The sequence below is a fragment of the Sapajus apella genome, unplaced genomic scaffold, assembly GCF_009761245.1.
Source record: "Sapajus apella isolate SASKATOON/1434 unplaced genomic scaffold, GSC_monkey_1.0 scaffold94, whole genome shotgun sequence".
NCBI classification, from domain to species: domain Eukaryota; kingdom Metazoa; phylum Chordata; class Mammalia; order Primates; family Cebidae; genus Sapajus; species Sapajus apella.
In genome coordinates this window covers 777,887-796,786 of record NW_022437034.1, presented here as the reverse complement: position 1 = coordinate 796,786, position 18,900 = coordinate 777,887, and the positions used below count along the sequence as shown (strand labels likewise).

The 18,900-nt window shown below is 48.1% G+C and overlaps 1 protein-coding gene across 3 annotated transcripts in view; it reads right to left on the bottom strand.

Annotated features, from left to right (window-relative positions):
• The window catches only part of HK1 (hexokinase 1), a 117,191-nt gene that overhangs the window by 25,193 nt on the left and 73,098 nt on the right, over positions 1-18,900 (bottom strand). For all 3 annotated transcript variants that reach the window (XM_032256182.1, XM_032256183.1, XM_032256184.1), the window contains 6 exons: positions 16,020-16,139; positions 11,650-11,745; positions 10,965-11,064; positions 10,677-10,860; positions 3,082-3,237; positions 388-621 (listed from right to left, as the gene is read on the bottom strand). In XM_032256182.1, the coding sequence (XP_032112073.1) occupies positions 388-621; positions 3,082-3,237; positions 10,677-10,860; positions 10,965-11,064; positions 11,650-11,745; positions 16,020-16,139 (890 nt within the window). The remainder of the gene's footprint in view (positions 1-387; positions 622-3,081; positions 3,238-10,676; positions 10,861-10,964; positions 11,065-11,649; positions 11,746-16,019; positions 16,140-18,900) is intronic.

Sequence of the window (18,900 nt, the reverse complement as noted above, 5' to 3'; positions counted from 1 at the left end):
ACCTTCACCTCCTGGGTTCAAGCAATCATCATGCCTCAGCCTCCCGGGCAGCTGGGACTACAGGCGCACACCACCACGCCCAGCTAATTTTTTCTGTATTTTTAGTAGAGACAGGGTTTCACCATGTTGGCCAGGTTGGTCTTGATCTCTTGACCTCGTGATCCACCCGCCTCGGCCTCCTAAAGTGCTGGGATTACAAGCTTGAGCCACTGCGCCCAGCCTCCTGAGCTTCTTAAAGTGCTGGGATTACAGGCATGAGCCAAAGCCCCCGACCAGCATTGTCTTGTCTTCCAAAAAACATTCACTGGGTACAAAAGTCTGATCTCTGGAGAAGGTCCCTACCCACAATGGGTACAGAGTACCAATGATAGCAAAGGGCAGACTCACTGTGGGTGCGTCTTGTAAAGAGACCCGTCGACACCAACCGTGGTCCGAAGCCTAGGTGTGCCCTTGTTATCACGCAGGCGGTTCAAGATGGCGCCCAGCGTGGCAGCCACCAGGTTGGCCGAGCGAAACGAGACAATGGTGCACACGTGCTGGACTGAAACACAGTCATCATCAGATGGCTCCACTCCCAGGCGGGTCAGGATTTCTTTGGCATTGTGCAGACCTTCCTTATTCCTGTGAAGTTAGAGGCCAATATTGATGCATTAAGGACCGCACCAGGCAGTGTAAAGCACTGAGGCTTGAAGGTGCTGGAAAGGGAGAACCCCACTTAACCATGTGTGTGTGGCATGAGATGAAGAGTGTCAAATGCCTGAGAAGAGCCTGGGAAGGGTTCTCCTCCCTAAGACATGCCAGGTAGTAATAGGAAAAACTGCACCAGGCTCCATTACACCAGGCCAGGACCATGAAGAGAAGTGGAGAGGTAAAACCATGTGGCCTCTGAACAGGTGGAGAAATGGCTGCTACCACCCACGGCTCATGAGGCTCGGGAGAATCTCCCACTCACTGGGTCTGTCGGCTGCCCCTGGATGCTTACACATCCTTCCTGATGTCTCTCAGTCGAATTTTAATTTTCTGTATATGTGTTTTGTGTATCTTTTGTTAGATTCATTGTGAAGTACTTTATAGTTTTGTTCTTACTGTAAATGATGTCTTTAAAATAAACATATTCATATATGTATATATATACACAAAAACACATATATACACTGTCTTTGCAGCAATCCTGTAAATCTAAAATTATTCTAAAATAAAATGTATTTTAAAATATGTACATATTTTCATTATTGTTGATAGAAATACAATTGACTTCTGTATCTTATTTCCAGACATCTTTTTAACCTCTCCTGTTGTTCTATTCATTTGTCTGTATTTTAAGGGTATTTCATATAGACTTTTACCATTTGCAAATAATGACAGTTTCACTTTTTTGATTCCCTTTATCTCTTTCCTTAAAAAAAAACAAAACAAAACACTGGCTAAGACCAGTATAATGCCAAATAGAAACTGGTGATACTGTCTTGCTCCTGACTTTAGAGAACGCCTCTAACATCTGTTCTTGTAGGATCCTTTTAATAGTTTTCTTGGAGATAGCCTTTATTACAATATACATGCTTTATTGCGCTAGCTGGGTTTGTGTTTCTTGGTAACCAAGAGGAAGGCATGCATTTCCTGACTTGGCCACTGACTTTCAAGACAAGCCACAAGTATCCCGCTCCCCTTTCTTCCCAGCCACTGACAGACTCATGAAAAGAGAGGCCTAGAAACGCAGTAGCAGGGCTCCCTGATAATTGTGCCTTTGCGTCTATTGCTCTTGAAGGACAGGGATCACTGAACAAACTCCAGCACATGGATTTGGCAGAAGAGTTGGTCCAGATAAACCCCTTTCCTCTTCCAGCAGCTGCCTTCTCGAACCTCGAAGAGAGATGATGCAAATCTTTTCTCAGGAAGCAGAGCTATGAAGCACTGGTTCTATCCAAATTTCTGGGACCACACAGAGAGAAATGGGAATGACCGATTTGTGAGAGATAAAATGGCATTCTTTGCACCAAATACTGTGGCAAGCTAGCTTATCTTTATCCAGGTGGCCTCATATGGCTACCAGGAGTCTCCTTAACCAGGAATACAGCCTTCCACACATGGGGGCCAGCAACAAGACAAGAGTGCTTTAGACTTGGAGGAACCAGACTACATCAGACTGCCGCCGTGATCAAGGTTACTTGCTTCCCTCTCTACATGAAGGCCTGTGAGTTATTATAGTTAAGACAGAGAATTCTGGGTTTCTCATGTGATGCCGAGGGGCCACAGTCAATTGCTAGCTGGCTCTGTCCTTCCTTCCAACTGTCCCATCTCATCTGTTAACCAGTGTTTCTCAAACTTGCATGCCAGGGCACATTTCTGGCTGTTAACAGGTTTCCCCTGAAAGAATATGTGTGGTGGGGAGGGGGTGGTTTCAAGCACAAAAGTAGTCTGGAAAATGACAAGTCAGTCAATGAGAACTCGGTTTTCTTTAATGTGTTGACAATACTATAAATCTGTATTCTTTTTATACTTTGTATCTTTTATTCTTTTTTACTGTAAGTCTGTATTTTACCATAATGCTATAAAATGGAAGATAAATGTGCTGTATTCCCAATCCTATTGGCCAAGGAAGCAAGAAGCACGTAATTAACATCTTGAGGTTACTAAGGTACACTTAGTGCCCTCAACATGGTCTGGAGAAGGTCTCCAGACTGGAAGTGGAAGGTGGAATTCCAAAAGCCCAAGCTCTGGGCTTCACCAGCTCCTTGCTCGAATTGTCTGCTTCCTGGATGCTAATCTTACCCTGAGTGTGTGTGGAGAGTGGGGGTGACGGGCTGATGGGTGTGGGAGAGGAGGCTGCTCTTGCAGCTAGACAGGAAAATCATCTGTGCACTGGTGGCTAACTAGGTCATTCTTTAATGAACCACCACAAGTGCCTGCAGGGAGGGAGTCCAGCCCAGAATGGGTCAGCTAAGAGTGAGGGGACATGGACCCAGTAAGCCATGACACTCCTGAAGGAAAATCAACCAAACTTGGATTCAAGAAGTAACAAGGGACCTACTGCTGTTCTCTGCCCCCAACACCCTAAGAAAGCCTTGAGGGGGTGGCACCTACTTTTCGATGGCTGACACATCACTGGTGTTAAACTTCCCTCTGGTGAGCAGCTCTGGGGTGATCCGCCCTTCAAATAAGAGGCCCTCCTTGGCCATCTTGACCAGGATCAGTCGAACCAGCTCTCCCAAGTACATGCCACTGACCATCTTCTCAAACCTGTGGGAGAAAGGCACACCGGCGCTTGTCAGCCTTCCTCTGCACCCCACACACGAGAGCTGGGGCAGACACAAAAGGAATGGAGAGCCTGACCCACCTCTCAGCAGCCCCCAGCCTTGCTGGCAGGCAAGACCATACTCTTGCATGACTGAACAGCAGAGGGAGAGGGATCAAAAGCCAAACCAATTCTGGAGAGGGCAGAGTCATCCAGACCCCATGCCTGTGCCTAGGAGAACACCATGGGCAGGAGCAGGCAGGGAAGGCTCCCTAGAGGCAGAGGGAGCGTTCAGATTTAGATTGCAGATGTCAAGAAGGTCCCAGACAGAAATGTGCAAAATATGATCATCTCCTAAACTGTATGCTATAATTTTCATTCTTTATCTTTATGTATTTATTTTATTTTATTTTATTCTTTGAGATAGGGTCTCACTGTCGCCCAGGCTAGAGTGCAGTGGCACAATCTCGACTCTCTGCAGCCTCAGCCTCCCAGGCTCAAGCCATCCTCCCACCTCTGCCTCCTGAGTAGCTGGACCACCATGCCTGGCTAATATTTAAAAGTTTTTGTAGAAGGGGCGTCTTGTTATGCTGCCTAGGCTCGTCTTGAACTCATGGGCTCAAGTGACCCTGTCGCAAGCTACAGGACCTGGCTTGTATGCTATACTTTTCAAAGAACTTTCAGCTCTATTCCTATGGGAGATCCCAAGCCCTGTGGAAAGGAGGTTGCCAGGAAGCTTTCTCCCCATTTCCCAGCTCAGAAAGGGTAAATAGCTTCTCCAAGGGAAAGGCAGCCACTCCTCCTGGGGCTGCTGTCAAGACATTTGTTAGGCATCTCCCTGGCATGATTTTCTCCTTCTCGGGCCAAAAGGACCAAGAATTTGCTTTGAGAAACTCACTCCTCCCCTACTGATGTTACCCTAAACTCCAGGGCTGGGCTCTGAGTACTGACAACCAATCGGCTCACCCCACTGCTCCAGCCCCTTCAGACACCGGCCAATCACAAAATGAGCCCAGTGCTGCATGGGAGAAGCGGCCCGGTGGAGCCCGAGAGAGAAACCAACACGCAATGCAGGCGGCCCAGCCGAGAGCTGGTGAGAACCAGGGCTCAATGCCATATCTGAGCCAGATTCAGCCCCAACATCCTGGCTGACCAGGGGCCAGGAGGAACCCCTGAACAGGGCAGATGGAAAACGTGGGAGCACATCAGAGCGGCCAGCCGCTCCTCGTCGGGAGCCCAGCTGGCAGACCCACAGCTGGCTGTGACACAGCAAAACAATCTGTTCCAGCCAGAGCCGCCCAAGGGCCAAGGATGCTGCCCGAACCTGAGCACCCGGCCCTTAACCATCAGCACAGGGTGCAGAGTCTCCTTAAAAACACAGTCCACATTGTTCCTGCTCCTGACAGAACCAGACAGGACTGCCTGGCTGTGGCCACGCAGAGGATCCCTGGCAGGAGAGTGCCCTTCTGAGTCTGGTGCCACCCCAGGCTCCTGTGGGAACAGCCTCTGTGTAGCCCCGAATGGGAATCTCAGCGCTGGCGGAGCCCTGGTGGAGCCACTACTCACCTTGGCCTCCCTACCTGTGTAATGGGGATACTGACTGCTTTATATGGAGGATATGGGTTAATATAGGTCAGAGAGTGCTACAATATCTGGCTCATAATAAGAGCCTATGGCCCTTCCTGTGTGCCTGAAACTTTTCCCAGCACTTTACCTGTATTAACTTATTTCATCCTCATTACAGCCCTAGGAGGGAGACATTAGCATTATCCCTATCTCACAGATGAGGAAACAGAGGCAGAAAGGTTATGTAACCTGCCCATGGACAGGGCTAACAAGTGTTGAATCCAGTTAGATGTAACACCAGAGGGTGTGCACAGTGTATTTCCGCCTGTCTCATGGACAGTGTCACCCAATGCTAGCTGTCACTATCATGCTAGCAGCCACCTAGGACCACCCCTACCTCAACCTCTCTTCCTGTTCTCCTCTCTAGGCAGCCTTCCCTGTTGGGCAGTGTGACAATAGAAAGGGCATTCCCCCTTAGGATGGGCTAACATCAGTCTCCTGGCACCTTCTACCCGCTGCTTTTCACTCTGCCTTCTAACAACGCCCAGAACAATCTATTCCTTTTTCTATATGGCCTATTACATACGTGGATATGGATACCTCCTTTTCCAGATAGAGGCCCATGGCCAGGGTCTGCCCTTTCCAGTCCCTAGAGGCCCTGTTAGAGAAGCAGAACAAGTAAATAGCACCTCTCACAAGCTTCTCTCTGTTCAAGCCAAGGCTCATGGAGACCAGCTTCTGTTCCAACAGCATGCTTCCCATCTGTTCAAGTGAAATTAATGAAATTGAGCAAGTCATGATCTGCCTCTGGGAGCATGCCACCTGTGATAACTGAACAGGTAGTATCCAGGCCCTTATCTTTGTGATAATTGAATAGGTCCAGGTATCTCAGCAGTCAGACACCTATGACCACAGACAGGTAAGAAGGGGCAGTACAGTGGGGTTCCAGCCACCCTGCCTGCTGGTGGGCCCAGGCAGGGCTGAGATGGGGAAGAGGAGCCACAAGGAGTCATGGGCAAGGACCTGCACACCAATGGAGAGTCCCCAGCAGCCTGGGTCTGCTTCAACTAGAAGCCCAAGGAAAGAAAAGAGACAGAGGCTCATGGCCAAGCAAACCAGGATCAGAGCTGCCGAGAGACTCTATGGAGCAGGCAGAACCACAATAAGAAAAGGCATCACTCCATCACCATCCAGGCCAAAGAGTTCTCCCAATCACCGACCACAAGCATTTGCTGCTGCAGTCACGGCTGTTGCTGTGCTGTTGTGTGGGGTACATGCTCTGCATTTTGAAGGATGTGATAAGGAATCACAGGGAAAAGGGATTCAAGATCCCAGAGATTCCAGACACAACACAGAGCAAGAGCAGAAGAGCAAGAAGTCCAAGCAGGCGTCATACCTGCAGCAGCTCATACCTGTAATGCCAGCACGTTGGGAGGCTGAGGCAGGATGATTGCCTGAGCCCAGGAGTTCGACACCAGCATGGGCAACAACACAGGGAAACCCAGTCTCTACAAAAAATTTTAAAATTAACCAGGCATGGTACTTCTGCCTGTGGTCCCAGCTACTCAGAAGGCTGAGGCAGGAGGATCACCTGAGCCTGGGAGTTCAAGGCTACAGTGAGCAGAAATCACACAACTGCACTCCATCCTGGGCAACAGAGTGAGACCCTGTCTCAAAAAAAAAAAAAAAAAAAAAAAAATCTCAAGGAAACAAAAGGGAAGGAGAATCACAAACGAAATAAAAGGTGGAGCTAACTCCACAGTATAAGACAAGTATGTGGCAAGAATATCAAAGGCCTGGAATGTAAGGGGAAGAGGGAGGAAGCCAAAAGACTGATCCATTTTAGAAACAGACCTTCTAGCTCTGGGGCAAGGTGGGGCTCCTGAATACTCAAAGCAGGCTCCTCTGCTGCCTCCCAAATGCTGTAACCACCAACGAAGGAAGGCAGGAGCCAATAGCTATTGTGACAATGTCTTCCCTGTCCACTGTATACAGTAGACATTCAGTTAAATGCTAACTTCAATCAAAGCAAATGGAATTGGTAGCTATTGGTGGTCTAGAGCCCACTTGGGCACCGAGAGCCTTTGCACAAATCTAACACACCAAGGTTTTAAAACGTGGTTAAAGGCTGGGTGTGGTGGCTCATGCCTGTAATCCCAGAACTTTGGGAGGCCAAAGCAGGTGTATCACCTGAGGTTAGGAGTTCGAGACCAGCCTGGCTAACATGGTGAAACCCCATTTCTACTAAAAATACAAAATTAGCTGGGCATGGTGGTGTGTGCCTGTAATTCCAGCTACTCAAGAGCCTGAGGCAGAGGAATTGCTAAGAACCTGGGAGGCAAGGGTTGCAGTGAACTGAGGTTGCATTATTGCAAGACTTATATCTCAAAACAAACAAAAAACAAAAACAAACAAAAAAAACCTGGTTAAAAATTGGAATCGCCCAGGGAGCTTTTACAATACTGAGGACTGGCCAGCCCAGGCCAACTGAGTCATTGGTGAGAGGATGCCTGGACAACAGTATTTTTTTAAAAGGCCCCTATGTAACTCTAATGTGTACTCAGAGATGAAAAATCACTCCCCTAGATCCTCCCTGATAATTTTCTCCATAAATGATAAGAAATGCATCTTTATAACAAATTGTTTATTGTCTATAAGAAGAGATTCTGGAAGCTCACTCTGAAAACCTCAAACTTTCAAACAGGGCAAAAATCCCCAAACCTATGCCAGACTACACCTCAACAGCCACCTCTGTCCTGTCCTAGGGCCTTAATTTTCCTATCAGTCAAATATAGCAAACACCTTTCCCTGCCACACAGAGTATACAATGGCTTTCAAGAACTAGGCATTCCATGGAAAAAAGACAGAGGGAAGATCCAAAGATTCAGATAAAAGCCAGGGGGCACAGCAAAAAATGTGCTGAGGCAAGAAACTCTTTAGCCTACAGCCTATTTCCAGGAATATGAGATGCAACCCGAGAATTTGTCATTTCCTTGGAATTATCCTCAATGAAACCTGACTTACAGTACGCAGTAAACTGATGATATGCTTTTACTGTGTTTCCACCCAAATCTCATCTTGAATTCCCATGTTGTAGTGGGAAGAATCCAGTAGGAGGTAACTAAATCATGGAGGCAAGTCTTCCCCTGCTGTTCTCGTGATAGCGAATAAGTCTCACGAGATCTTATAAAGGAACTCCTTTATAAAGAGGAGTTCCCCTGCACAAGTTCTCTCTCTGTCTGCTGCCATCCATGTAAGACATGGCTTGCACATGTGAGGCTTCCCCAGCCACGTGGAACTGTAAGCTTATTAAACCTCTTTCTTTTGTAAATTGCCCAGTCTCAGGTATGTATCAGTGGTGTGAAAACAGACTAATACAACTGAGAAACATAATGGAGAAAAGAGACTCTGCCCCAACCTTTCACTTTCTCAACTGTACCCTCATTTAGCCACCCACTCATCTCTCTCATCAGTCATCAGCCAATCATCAATGCATCCATCCATCCATCCCAAAAATATTTATTGCAAACCGACCGTAAACACATCTATAGTTTAGCCTTGGGATACAGTTCATCTCTTTGGAAAAATTCAGAAATACACCAAGATGGACAGCAGAGAGATACAAGTTTACACCCAAGCCATGCAGGGTTCCCAACCTAAGGCCAAAGATAAGGGCCTGGGCATTACCTGTTCAGTCATCGAGAGTGGCATGCCCCACCTGCACTGCTATGAAAAGAGACTTCTCGTTAAGCGACTGATAGTAACTACAGGTATATAACCTCTTATCTGAAACCCTTTGGGGTCACATGCACTTGGGAATGTGGAGATTTGAGAACTTTAGAGATGTGATAGGGTATACATGCCACATGTCACAAAATACCTCCAGAGGTGCCTGAGGCATCATGCCAGCAAGCACATTCAGGGCTCTTCAGTGAGATAGGCACAGTAATAACTTCATGCCAGTGGGGTCAGGTCGATGGACTGGGCGGGGTAGGGGGATGGTAAAAATACCTTTGACTGTCAGAGCTTTGGAACTGGGGCCCTTTGTCACCAAGCTGGTGCCACAGGCTCAGCCTGCAATGGAGATACTCAACTCTGGGTGTAAGAACTTGGGAATTCCCTCACTGAGAAACCTAGTTTATTCACTGTTGCCATCTCCAGTGGTGGGGAGCTCGCCACTGATGAAAATCCATTAATTTGGGTGGAAAGGCCAATTCTCCAGGCTGCAGTATTGAGATCTTTTGGGTGATGCATTTCAACATGGCTAGTAAACTCCTATTTCCCTCTGACATCAGGATAAGGACTATTAGGTCTACAGAGTCAGTCAGTGAACATCTCCCTGTAGGCCGACAGCATCCAATTCCAGGATAAGGCTGCTGGGAGGCTGGGTCAGTCAGACAGAGCCAGCAGCATGCCAGCATCACAGATAAATGTGAGCAGGCACTTCAGGAAAATAAGTGGCTCAGAGAAAGCAATACGTGCTCCAGCCTGAATAATATCACGCTTACTTCTGTAGCCAGGAGCTTTCCGCAGTCAAAAACAACCTGCCCGTACATTTGATGTTCTCTATCAATTCTGACGTGTCTATTCATGCTTGACATTGAAGAAGGTTGCTCCCTAACATCTATATGACTTATACTCTTCTAGCCTGACTCCTCTGCACAACAGCTATTTGCATGTCTGGCCTCCCTCCCCATCTAGATTGTAAGTCTTGGGAGGGAAGGTGCTATTGTGTATCCTCAGAGCCTAGCACAGAGCTCAGCATATAGTAAGTGCTCAATAAATGTGTAATGAATGAATGGACTCTCATCTCCCTTGCTCAGAAGATGGCCCACATACTATGTGGCCTCTCTTACCATGAACAGCAAACTCATGACTACAGTATAGAGAAATTTTTTAAACCTTATATTTCAGCTAATATTTCTGTGCTTTGTGGGAGAAGCACTTTCGAACCATTAATATCTATTAATTTTTGTGCTGCAGGGGATAATTTGAGGACTTTTTTTTTCAGGGGCTACTGAGCTCCTGGGCTCCCATTCACATCTTGATCTCCTTCCCTGGCCATCCATACCCACTCAACTCTAGCCCCGTTCGCCATCAGATGGGTTCACTGTAAACTCCACGCCAAGCTGCATCAATGCTTCTGTGCTTTTCATTTTCAAGATGTTTTACAAGGACACAATCATAGTATAATTAAACAAAGAGAAGATTATTTTAAAAGTGCTTTTCAGCTATAGACTCTACAGCTGTGCATCTCACCAAACAAGGAGCAACAAATAATGCAAAATTGATGGGCTTTAGGCTGGGCATGGTGGCTCACACCTATAATCCCAGCACTTTGGGAGGCTGAGGCAGGTAGATTACTTGAGGTCAGGAGTTTGAGACCAGCCTGGCCAGTATGGTGAAACCCCGTCTCTACTAAAAATACAAAAGTTAGCTGGGCGTGGTGGTGCATGCCTGTAATCCCAGCTACTCAAGAGGCTGAGGCAGGAGAATTGCTTGAACCTGGGAGGCGGAGGTTACAGTGAGCCGAGATTGCACCACTGCACTCCAGCCTGGGTGACAGTGAGACTCTGTGTCAAAAAAAAAAAAAAGTGACAAGCTTATCTGTTTATGATCACTTGGCTTTATGCCCCTTTCATCTGCCATCCCAAATCTTACATTAAATGTCCCCTAAGTCGGCGGGGAGCGGTGGCTCACGCCTGTAATCCCAGCACTCTGGGAGGCCAAGGTAGGCGGATCATAAAGTCAGGAGTTAAAAACCAGCCTGACCAACATGGTGAAACCCCATATCTTAAAAAAAAAAAAAAAGAAAGAAAGAAAGAAAGAAATGTCCCCTAAGTCACATATGCAGTTAGAAGCAAAGTCAAAGACTCACAGCTGTTTTCCAGGGTTGAGGGATCCTCGGTCTATCTCCCTGTCAAACTCCGTCCGGATATCTTCTAAGGATCCATCATCTCCAAAGGCTCCCCATTCCGTGTTGATACACATCCTCCCCTCGTCTCCTTCCACCAGATCAATGTGCCTCAGTTCCTCCATGTAGCAAGCATTGGTGCCAGTGCCTGGGAGGAACAAGATCAGAAGCTGTGACCACACAAGGGAGAGGGTGCAGAGTCACCTGGAAAGATGGGCCAAACAAATGGATGGGCAAAGGGGAAGACGTTACCGATGATCAGGCCGACTTCACACTGCTGGTCGTCATAGCCACAGGTCATCATGGTACCCACCGTGTCATTCACCACAGCTACAATATTGGCATCATAGTCCTGGAAACAGATAGCGGGGTGTCACTGGCCACTCACACATGGGAGCAGAGATCACACACCTTAACAGCGCTTGGGAGGAGTGCTCCTGCTTTCAGAACCCCTGCTTTTGTGGGTGGTGCTGGCTTCATTACAGCTGGTACTCAAATTAACTAGATCAGAGTGTGGTGATTAAATTATGAAAACCTCACAGTTCCCTTAATTATCTGGCTTAAGAGTCTTTGGGTAGTGGATTTTACTCATGGAGCTACATTCCTCTGCAAACCTCTGCAGGAGGTCCACATGCCTGCTATAAGGCAGGCTCCTCTGCTCTTGTTCTAAGCACAGCAGCCTGTATCCACGGCAACTGCTTCCTGAATGGCCCAGCACTCCTGTCAGTCCCTGCTCCAGGCCTGATTTGGGCAGCACCTCCGAGAGCTAGCTTTACACCATCCCTATCCCTCCCTGCCATTCCACACTGTGGACCCTCAACTCTTCCCTGCCTGGGTGTTCAGACTTTGGCACAGGAAGGGTCCTGGTCTGTTTTAGAATGCAGCCCTGCTTCCCACACCCCCGCATGGCTGAAGCTGAGGGCCCAGTAGAAATTACCCCTCGCTTTTTTATGGCTTTGTTGAGCAGCTTGACCACATCTGCTCCTTCTACGCCGCTCGCTTTAAATCGCTTTGTCCAGGTGATCAGGACGGCCTGCAAAGAAGAATCAAAGTGACAGGATGAGGGATGGGAGGCCCTCCAGCACCCCAAGGCCCTGAGCACTGCTCCAAGACAGGGATGACGCAGAGCCCCATAGAGGCCAAGTGGCTCCTCCCAGATCATACTGGGCTGGGCGAGGGGCCCGGAGGGGCCCAGACTCAGTTCCATCTCCTGATCATCCACACAATGGGCTTCTCTGGGGGCGAAGATAGGGCGGGGAGAAACATGCTCACAATATCCAGCTCACTCCAGAAGAAAGCAAGTGGATGTGGGGACAGTAATGCCACATGGCTTGCCAATCTAACTGGATGCCAACTGCACAGCCAGACCTATTTAAAAAGGAGGCAAGAGAAATCCCTGGCCCCCTTCCCCACTTCCCAACCAGACCCCAGCTTCCACAGCCCTGGGAAAAGAAAGCCAGAGCCAAACTGGAAAGAGAAACAAAATGCTAAGATAATTATTGGCTGCTGAGCTTTTAAGGGCCAGGTCCTAGAGAGTTAGGGAATAATGTGGACTACACATGATTTGCGCCTCTTCACTAGCTTTGGGACTTAACCTCCATTTGTAAGTGATGACTCCCCTATTTATACAGAATGATTCCATTTTACTTGCATATTAGCGGAGAAACATCAAGGATAGGCATCCAATGGCAAACATTTTATAATTTTATCTTACTCCAATAGTTTTACATATTGATTTTGTTTTATTTAAAAAAAAAAAAACTAGGTTGGGCTCAGTGGCTCATACCTGTAATCCCAGCACTTTGGGAGGCCGAGGCGGGTGGATCACGAGGTCAAGAGATTGAGACCATCCTGGCCAACATAGTGAAACCCCATCTCTGCTAAAATACAAAAAATTAGCTGGGCGTGGTGGCATGTGCCTATAGTCCCAGCTACTCAGGAGGCTAAGGCAGGAGAATTGCTTGAAGCCAGGAGGCAGAAGTTGCAGTGAGCCGAGATCGCGTCACTGCATGCCATGCCAGCCTGGTGCCTGGCAAAAGAGCGAGACTCTGTCTCAAAAAAAAAAAAAAAAACTAAAAAGATATGAGAACAGAAAAGTAATTGTTATGCTTGGCTGTTTTCCTCTGAATGGGGAATGTCACTATAAATGTAGCAGATCTGGAAGATTCGTGGTCCGGGCCCTGCAGGCCTGCAGAGGCAGCCCAGGGATGGTATTCTGTGCACATGGTCCTTGGCCCAGCTCACGGTGGAAGCCACACAGACCACAGCATGCACCAGGGAAAGCAGCTCTTAGTGAGAACTGGTGGTTCTTTGCTCAGCAGCAACTGAGCTAAGTCAGGAACTGCAAAAGCCCTGGACACTGTCTGCCTTCCCTCAACCAGCCCTCTTCCTCCTCCAAAGCCTCAGTGAACCAGGTGTTGTGGGACAAATGGCAGCGGGGTGGGGGAGGCTGGCAATCTGGAGACCTGATCCTACTTCACACTTTCTGCCTGTTTCCTGCCAGGCACCTCCCTTCACTGCCCTGGGGTTCACTCTGCTCCTCTGAATCAGGGAGCTGATGCAGCAGTGAACAATCTTGAAGGTCTCAGCCAGCCCTATGCAGAAGCCTCTGGACAGGAAATTAAGGGTGTATGATCCATTGGTGCCACAGCAGGTACCTGACCAGGCCTAAGAAGCATTCTCCAGATGGGGTGAAGGCTGGCAGGTGGGACGCCCCCCACCTTCGGCTCCTTCTCTGTTCACAATGCCCGCACCCAGGCATGTCTGCTCCACCCTGCAGGCTCTCATGCCCATGAGGTCATTCCCTCCCAGCTCCTGCAACACTTCTGTCCCTGGAAGGCTGCGCCTTCACAGGGAACAGGTCCAGTAACATTGAACCTCAGCACTGCAGGAATACAAAATAAACACATTCTGGCCATTCTCTCCCAGGGCCTAGCCCATGCCCGGCACAGGGACGGCACTCAGTTGATACTGCAGAAGGCACATGTGAACAACGGTGACACGCAGTCCACCAAAGTCTCCTCCTCCCAGGCCCACCTCTCACAGGGAACGGGGAGTGACTGTCACGTCTCAGTTCTCAAAAGCCAAGGGAGGCCGGGCGCGGTGGCTCAAGCCTGTAATCCCAGCACTTCAGGAGGCCGAGGCGGGTAGATCACGAGGTCAAGAGATCGAGACTATCCTGGCCAACATGATGAAACCCCATCTCTACTAAAAATACAAAAAAATTAGCTGGGCGTGGTGGCACGCGCCTGTGGTCCACTGCTCGGGAGGCTGAGGCGGAAGAATCACTTGAACCCAGGAGGCGGAGGTTGCAGCAAGCCAAGATTGCGCCACTGCACTCCAGCCTGGTGACAGAGCAAGACTCTGTCTCAAAAAAAATGAAAAAAAAAAAGCCAAGGGCAACCTTTACTGACAACAGGACTTGTAAAAGGGTTTGGGAAGGACACGCTGGAGGCCAAAGTGATCTGAACACCTTGGAGGGGTGTTCTCAGATACTAGAACCATAGCAAGAATCCACATATGGCCACAGCTTCCTGAAAGCATAACAGGTCAGATAAAACATCTCCGGTCATTTAGACATGTTGGAGGTGGGTGGAGCAGCGGAAGGGAGGTAGGGCCTGGGACCTGGTCGAAGACCTGCCGTTAATAAGCCCTGTGACCCTGGGGAGACCTCTGTGCTCATCTTAGCCTGCTGGGCTCTCAAGCCCCTTCTTGCTGATTCCACAAATTATACAGATGTAAGGATTCCAGCCACAGGAAGCAGTGCCCAAGAAAGGGTGCTTACCGTAAAGGCATAAAGGGACCCAGGGGTGCTGCCTGCAAGTGTAGAAAGTGCCCTGAGCCCAAATGCTACTATCCTGTAGCAAAGTAGACCAGTTACGAGCACGGGATCTGCCGCTTCCTGGCTAAGTGACCTTGGACAGGTTCTTAACCCCTCCGAGACTCAGTTTCCTTATCTGTAAAGGAGGAATCACAAGCACTTAACTCATAGAGATACTTGAAGATTACGTGCAGTACCTGTGAAGTATGTATTAGAACAGAGCCTGGCTGGGTGCGGTGGCTCGCACCTGTAATCCCAGCATTTTGAGAGGGCAAGATGGGCGGATCATCTGAGGTCAGGAGTTCAAGACTAGCCTGTTCAACATGGTGAAACCCCGTATCTATCAAAAATACAAAAATTAGCCAGACATGGTGGCAGGTGCCTGTAATCCCAGCTACTAGGGAAGCTGAGGCAGGAGAATCGCTTGAACCCAGGAGACAGAGGTTACAGTGAGCCAAGATTGCACCATTGCACTCCAGCCTGGGCGACAGCATGGGCCCTCAATAGTTAAATATCAGAATTCTTTTTTTTTTTTTTTCTTGTTTTTGAGACAGGGTCTCATTCTGTCCCCCAGGCTGGAGTACAGTGGCACAATCATGGCTCATAGCCACCTCAATCTCCCAAGCTTCTCCTACCTTAGCCTCCCACATCGCTCGGACTACAGACACGTGTCGCCACACACAGGTAATTTTTTGTATAGATTGCCCAGGCTGGTCTTGAACTCTTGACTCAAGTGATCCTTCTGTTTCGGCCTCCCAAAGTGCTGGGATTACCATGGCACCCAATCCCAGAATTCATACTATTAGAAGTTTATTCAGGGGTGGTTTGGGTGTGGGGTGTGTATGTGTTTCTATCTCTCCATGTAAAAAAAAAAGGAAGGCTACTTGTATTCATTTTGTATTCCTGCAGTGCTGAGGCTCAGTGTTATCATACAGAAGGTCTGAGTCCATCCTTGCTGAATGAATGAATAAACAAATAGATGACCAACAGGAAGTTGGGTACAACAAGTCATCTCAGAGGTCACCAACGGCATCTCTGGGGCTGGAGCCACTGACCAGCTCCACCGAGGAGAGGCAGCCCTGGCACCTGAGGGACAGGGCCCAGAGCATATTCAAAGTAAGCAGGGCAGCTTCCAGGCAAACATCACACACCATGCAATTATGGCAAAGAACTTTCCCACCTCTCTCCACCATCTTTAAACCTACTTTATTTTCCTTTGCTTGCTTGCTTAAGATTAATAAATGGTTCTGTCCACCTGGTAGCCAAAAATACCATTATTTGTCTCCAAAAATACATACATAACTAAAGTAATTGAAAAAGTAAACATTATCTCATGGTATCACACTAACTTCTGCAAACGTTTCTTTAAAAATAGCAGACATGCAAGCCAATCTGCAAGCAAAAGGAAAAAGTTGTGGAGAAAAAGGCTTGTTAGCTTTTCCAACCTGGGGCATCTGCAGAGCCCAATAATCCCAGAGCATCCTTACCTCATCTATTTTGGATTGTTGGCAAGGAAAAGAAAATGTGAATCCCACAGGTAACTTCTTGTCCTTGATCTTCTTTTTCTCCATGAAATCTCCCAGGCACTCAGCAACATGATCAAAAAGCTAGAAGAAGCATGAGAGAGCAGTCAGGGAGGGCCAAAGCAGGCTTAGCGTTTCACGGGAAAATATAAACAATTCCCTCCCACACATACAGAAAGGTGTTTGTACTCATGGGACCTGGTGGCCCTGTCTGACAAACCATGCTGTATGTGATTGCAGAGAGGAGTCACTTTTCAAAAGCTGCCTTGTGGGTAAGTACAGCTCTTAGGCAGCAATTCAAAGCCTTCAAACAGAGCTGGCCTCTCAGTGGTCACTAATATGCAACATCTGGGTACTGAGAAAAATGGAAAAATAACAGAAAATCAGCTATGTCTTTGTAACACACAGGTCACAGGTCTCCACCAGCCACTCAGGTGCAGTGGCCTTCCTGCCTCTCCTGATGCCACGCTCTCTGAAAATTTCAGAAATTCTGAGGGCAATTCCACAGCCTCTAGCCCACTGGAGTGACTTAACAATTCAGACTATCTTAATTTTACCTTTTATAGAAGTATCTTGTGCATATCCCAAAAAGTACACATATCCTAAGTGTAGAGTTCACTAGGTTCTCACAAGCTGCAGCTATCTGTGTAGCCAGCACCCAGGTGGAGAAACACCTGTAAGATACCCCCTTCTGCCCTTGCAGTCCCTACCGCTACCACCCACCCCAAGGGCAATTGCCAGCCATCCTGACGTCTGTCGCCCTCAATTACATCTGCCTCTTTGTCTAGTATGTCTAAAGGGAAACGAGACCATGTGTGCTCTTTGGAATCTGTGTTCTTTCACTCAACATTACGTGGATGACAGTCGTCCACAGAGTTGAGTGTCTTTGCCAACTGTTCATTCTCGTTGCTGCACAGTATTCCTTGGTATGAACATACCACAATTTATCTACTGCATTGTAACTTAAGCTTGCCTGTTCTATAACACATTATCTATGATTTATTAGGTACACATATATCTTAGGAATCTGCTAGAAAGAGCCTGGAACACCGGTTCCCTAGCTTCTATATGAATACTGCCCATGATGAGAGGCTCACCACCTCTAAGGAAATCTTTTTGAATCTCTCTAATGATTCCCTTCATCTCTAAAATATAACCAGGGCCAGGCATGATGACTCACATCTGTAATCCCAACACTTTGGGAGGTCAGGACAGGAGGATCACTTGAGTCTAGGAGGTTTGACACTAGCCTGGGCAACTTAGTGAGACCTCATCTGTACAAAAAGCTTAAAAATTAGACAGGCATGGTGGCACATGCCTGTAGTCCTAGCTACTTGAGAGGCTGAGGTGGGAGAATCCCCTGAGCCCAGGAGGTCAAGGCTGCAGTGAGCCATGATGACATCACTGCAATCCAGCCTGGACAGTAGAGTGAGACCCTGTCTCAAAATATAACCAGAACAGAAGACAATATTCTGTGTGTGTTCTAACCAGAGGAGTGGTTAGCAGAACTAAAAGCCTCCCTTCTTTATCTCTCTGCCTCTAGTAATCCAACCTGAGCATATATATACACGTTTAGCAGCCACGTCACAGTCTAGCTAACCCCTTATCTCTTTCACATGACTCTCGTGACACTAGACCTCCGTTGCACATGGGAGTGACACAGCCATGGAGCTTTTTAGAACCCAGAAGAAGGTTGTCTTGGAAGAGCCAAACCATAGTCACATGAAGTGGCCCTGGCCCGAACTCCCAGACAAGGCCATCTGCCTAAAGCTTTACTTGCAGGGCCTCGTGAGGGGGCCAGAAGTCATTACTGCTGTTCCCATCGTTCCCCAGATCCTCCCAAAGCCAGCTCTAAAGGCAGACTTTGTTGCCAGAGTAAAAGAAAACCTGGTCAATTTCAATGTAGGATTCTTCTACCTGAGACACTATTACTCAGGCCACAGAGCAGCTGGCATCTTAGGCTCAGTTGACACATGACCCTCCTGGAGAAGCCGGCTAAGCTTCCTGCGACCTACATTGCAGACTGATGTAAACTCATTACTAAGTTGGCCCTCGCGCCCCATGCCATCTGCACTCAGAGGCTCCAGGCTCTCCTGCAGCCTCAGGAAAGAAGGCCCGGTGGAGGGAAGGCTACCTCGGGAAGGGGCAGGGAGGCGCCTGGGAGAACTCGCCTGCAGAAATGGATTCCCATGAATGGGGCCTGTCACCAGCTCCCGGATCCAGGCCAAACACAACTCCCCAGAGTGCTCCATTGAGAAGGAAAGCCCGTTTCTGTGGAGTGCTGGTGATCCAGGGTGACAAGCCTGCCCAAAGAAACAGGAAGCTACCCCCTACGGCTAAGCTATCTCTGCAATCAGCTAGGAAGAAAAGTTACCTAACCGCTCTGAACTCAAAGCTTCAGTGTCTTAAAAAATATTATTTTCTCTTCTTTCCCGACAACATACTCTTTATTTGAAAAATACACAGACTATGGCCAGGTGCAGCGGCTCACATCTATAATCCAGCACTTTGGGAGGCTGAAGTGGGAGGATTGCTTCAGTCCAGGAGTTTGAGATCTGCCTGGGCAAGCTGGCAAGACCACATCTTTAAAAAAAAAAAATTTTTTTTTAATAATTTAAAATAGGCCAGGTGCGGTGGCTCACGCTTGTAATCCCAGCACTTTGGGAGGCCGAGGCGGGTGGATAACGAGGTCAAGAGATCGAGACCATCCTGGTCAACGTGGTGAAACCCCGTCTCTACTAAAACTACAAAAAATTAGCTGGGCATGGTGGCACGTGCCTGTAATCCCAGCTACTCAGGAGGCTGAGGCAGGAGAACTGCTTGAACGCAGGAGGCGGAGGTTGTG